The sequence below is a fragment of the Chaetomium globosum genome, genomic scaffold (assembly GCF_000143365.1).
Source record: "Chaetomium globosum CBS 148.51 scaffold_3 genomic scaffold, whole genome shotgun sequence".
Classification (NCBI taxonomy): Eukaryota; Fungi; Ascomycota; class Sordariomycetes; order Sordariales; family Chaetomiaceae; genus Chaetomium; species Chaetomium globosum.
In genome coordinates, this window is record NT_165978.1 from 2,270,246 (window position 1) to 2,271,918 (window position 1,673).

Below are 1,673 nucleotides of genomic sequence, written 5' to 3' on the forward strand. Positions count from 1 at the left end.
TTCGCCTGGGGCCGCAAGAACTACCGCGGCCCGCCGACAGAGAGCCTCGGCGAAGATCTCGTGCAGGAGGATCATGCTGCTAGCGGTTCTAAAAAAGACTAGTAGGGGCTGCTTCATTGGATCGAATTTAATTTCCATATATTATATTTCAACGTATGATAATTCGCGAGGTGTTTGGCGTCGCATGTCGAAGGGGTCCGTTCAACATGCTATGGACCTAGAGGAGCGAGCCCCTGGAAGGCGCCAGGGGAGGACCTGCTCCCGATAGGCCTTCTGAAGGCGTGCGGAGCACCGTTAGCTGAAGTGCTGGCCCTTCTGGCGACAAGGTGCCTGGAGCTAGGATGGTTCCCCAGCCGTTTTAAGAGGGCGAAGACTGTAGTACTGCCGAAACCAGGAAAGGCTCCGCCGGTGTATCAGACCCCGGGGGGATACAGGCCCATTGCTCTGCTACCAACCCTGGGGAAAGTAATAGAGTCGGTGGTCGCCACGAAGGTCACCCTAGCGGCAGAGGCCAACGGCCTGCTCCCAGACGAACAAATGGGAAACAGGGCACACCGCTCCACGGAACTAGCTGTCCGGCTAGTGGTAGCCCAGGTCCAGGAGGCGTGGAGACAGAAGGGTGCGGCGTCTCTATTGCAACTGGACATTTCAGGAGCCTTTGACACGGCCAACCATACCCGACTGCTAGCAACTCTGCGGGAAATGGGCTACCCGAGGTGGCTGGTCCTCTGGATAAGAGACTGGTTGACCGGCCGAGAGGCCACCCTCCTTTTCGACGGCAAGGCAGCGACCCCAACGGCGATTTGGGCAGGGGTCCCCCAGGGCTCCCCGCTTTCACCGGTCCTTTTCATTCTCTACATTGCCTCTCTATACAAGCAGCTGAAGGACGAACATCCCCACTTGGCTATTGTGGGGTTTGCGGATGACACCAACCTCCTGGCTTTCGGCCGAAACCCCCGAGGTTAACATCCGGCAGCTGGAAGGGGCATGGGAAACGTGTCTACGATGGACGGAAAGTCGGGGGATGAAGTTCGCCGCGGAAAAGAGCCAACTCATCCATTTCAACAAGGGGCGACGACAGTGGACCAAACAGGTAAACCTTACTAACACAGGGGGAGGCACTAGCCCCGTCAAACCAGAAGGGTCTGCCAGATTCCTGGGAGTCTGGCTGGACTGGAAACTCAACTGGAAAGCTCACCTGGTGGCGGTGGAAAGGAAGCTGAGGACCCAGAGCTACGCCCTGTCGAGGATCGTGGCAAAGACGTGGGGAATGGGGCTAGCCAAAGCACGAGAAGTATACACAAAGTGCATCCGGTCGGCCGCTGGGCCTATGGCGCATCATCGTTTCACATCCCCACGGATGTGGGAGGCGAGCCGGTAAAGAAAGGCATCACTAAGGCCCTCGGGAAGGCCCAGAACAAGAGCTTGCGGATCGTTGCGGGAGCCTTTAAGTCTACCCCAATCCGTAATCCTCGAGACAGAGACCTGGGTCCCAACATTGGACTCGTACCTAAACAAACGGCTTGCCGATTTCGAAAACCGACTCCAACGACCCGATCTGGACGACGGTCAAGGCGGCAATAAGAGGGCGGCGAGCGTTGTCCTCTCCACTTGTCGCAAGATACAGCAGAGTCTTAGCTCGAGGAGGGGCAACAGGGGCCGACCGCGAACCT

The 1,673-nt window shown here is 57.7% G+C and overlaps 1 protein-coding gene across 1 annotated transcript; it reads left to right on the top strand.

The window, feature by feature from the left end:
- Nucleotides 1-537: 537 nt before the first annotated feature.
- Nucleotides 538-1,381, top strand: CHGG_06030 (uncharacterized protein; the record flags this gene model as incomplete). The annotated part of the gene is made up of 2 exons (XM_001222124.1): nucleotides 538-961; nucleotides 1,113-1,381. The coding sequence occupies 2 exons, from the start codon at nucleotides 538-540 to the stop codon at nucleotides 1,379-1,381; spliced, it is 693 nt and encodes a 230-aa protein (XP_001222125.1).
- Nucleotides 1,382-1,673: the final 292 nt, after the last annotated feature.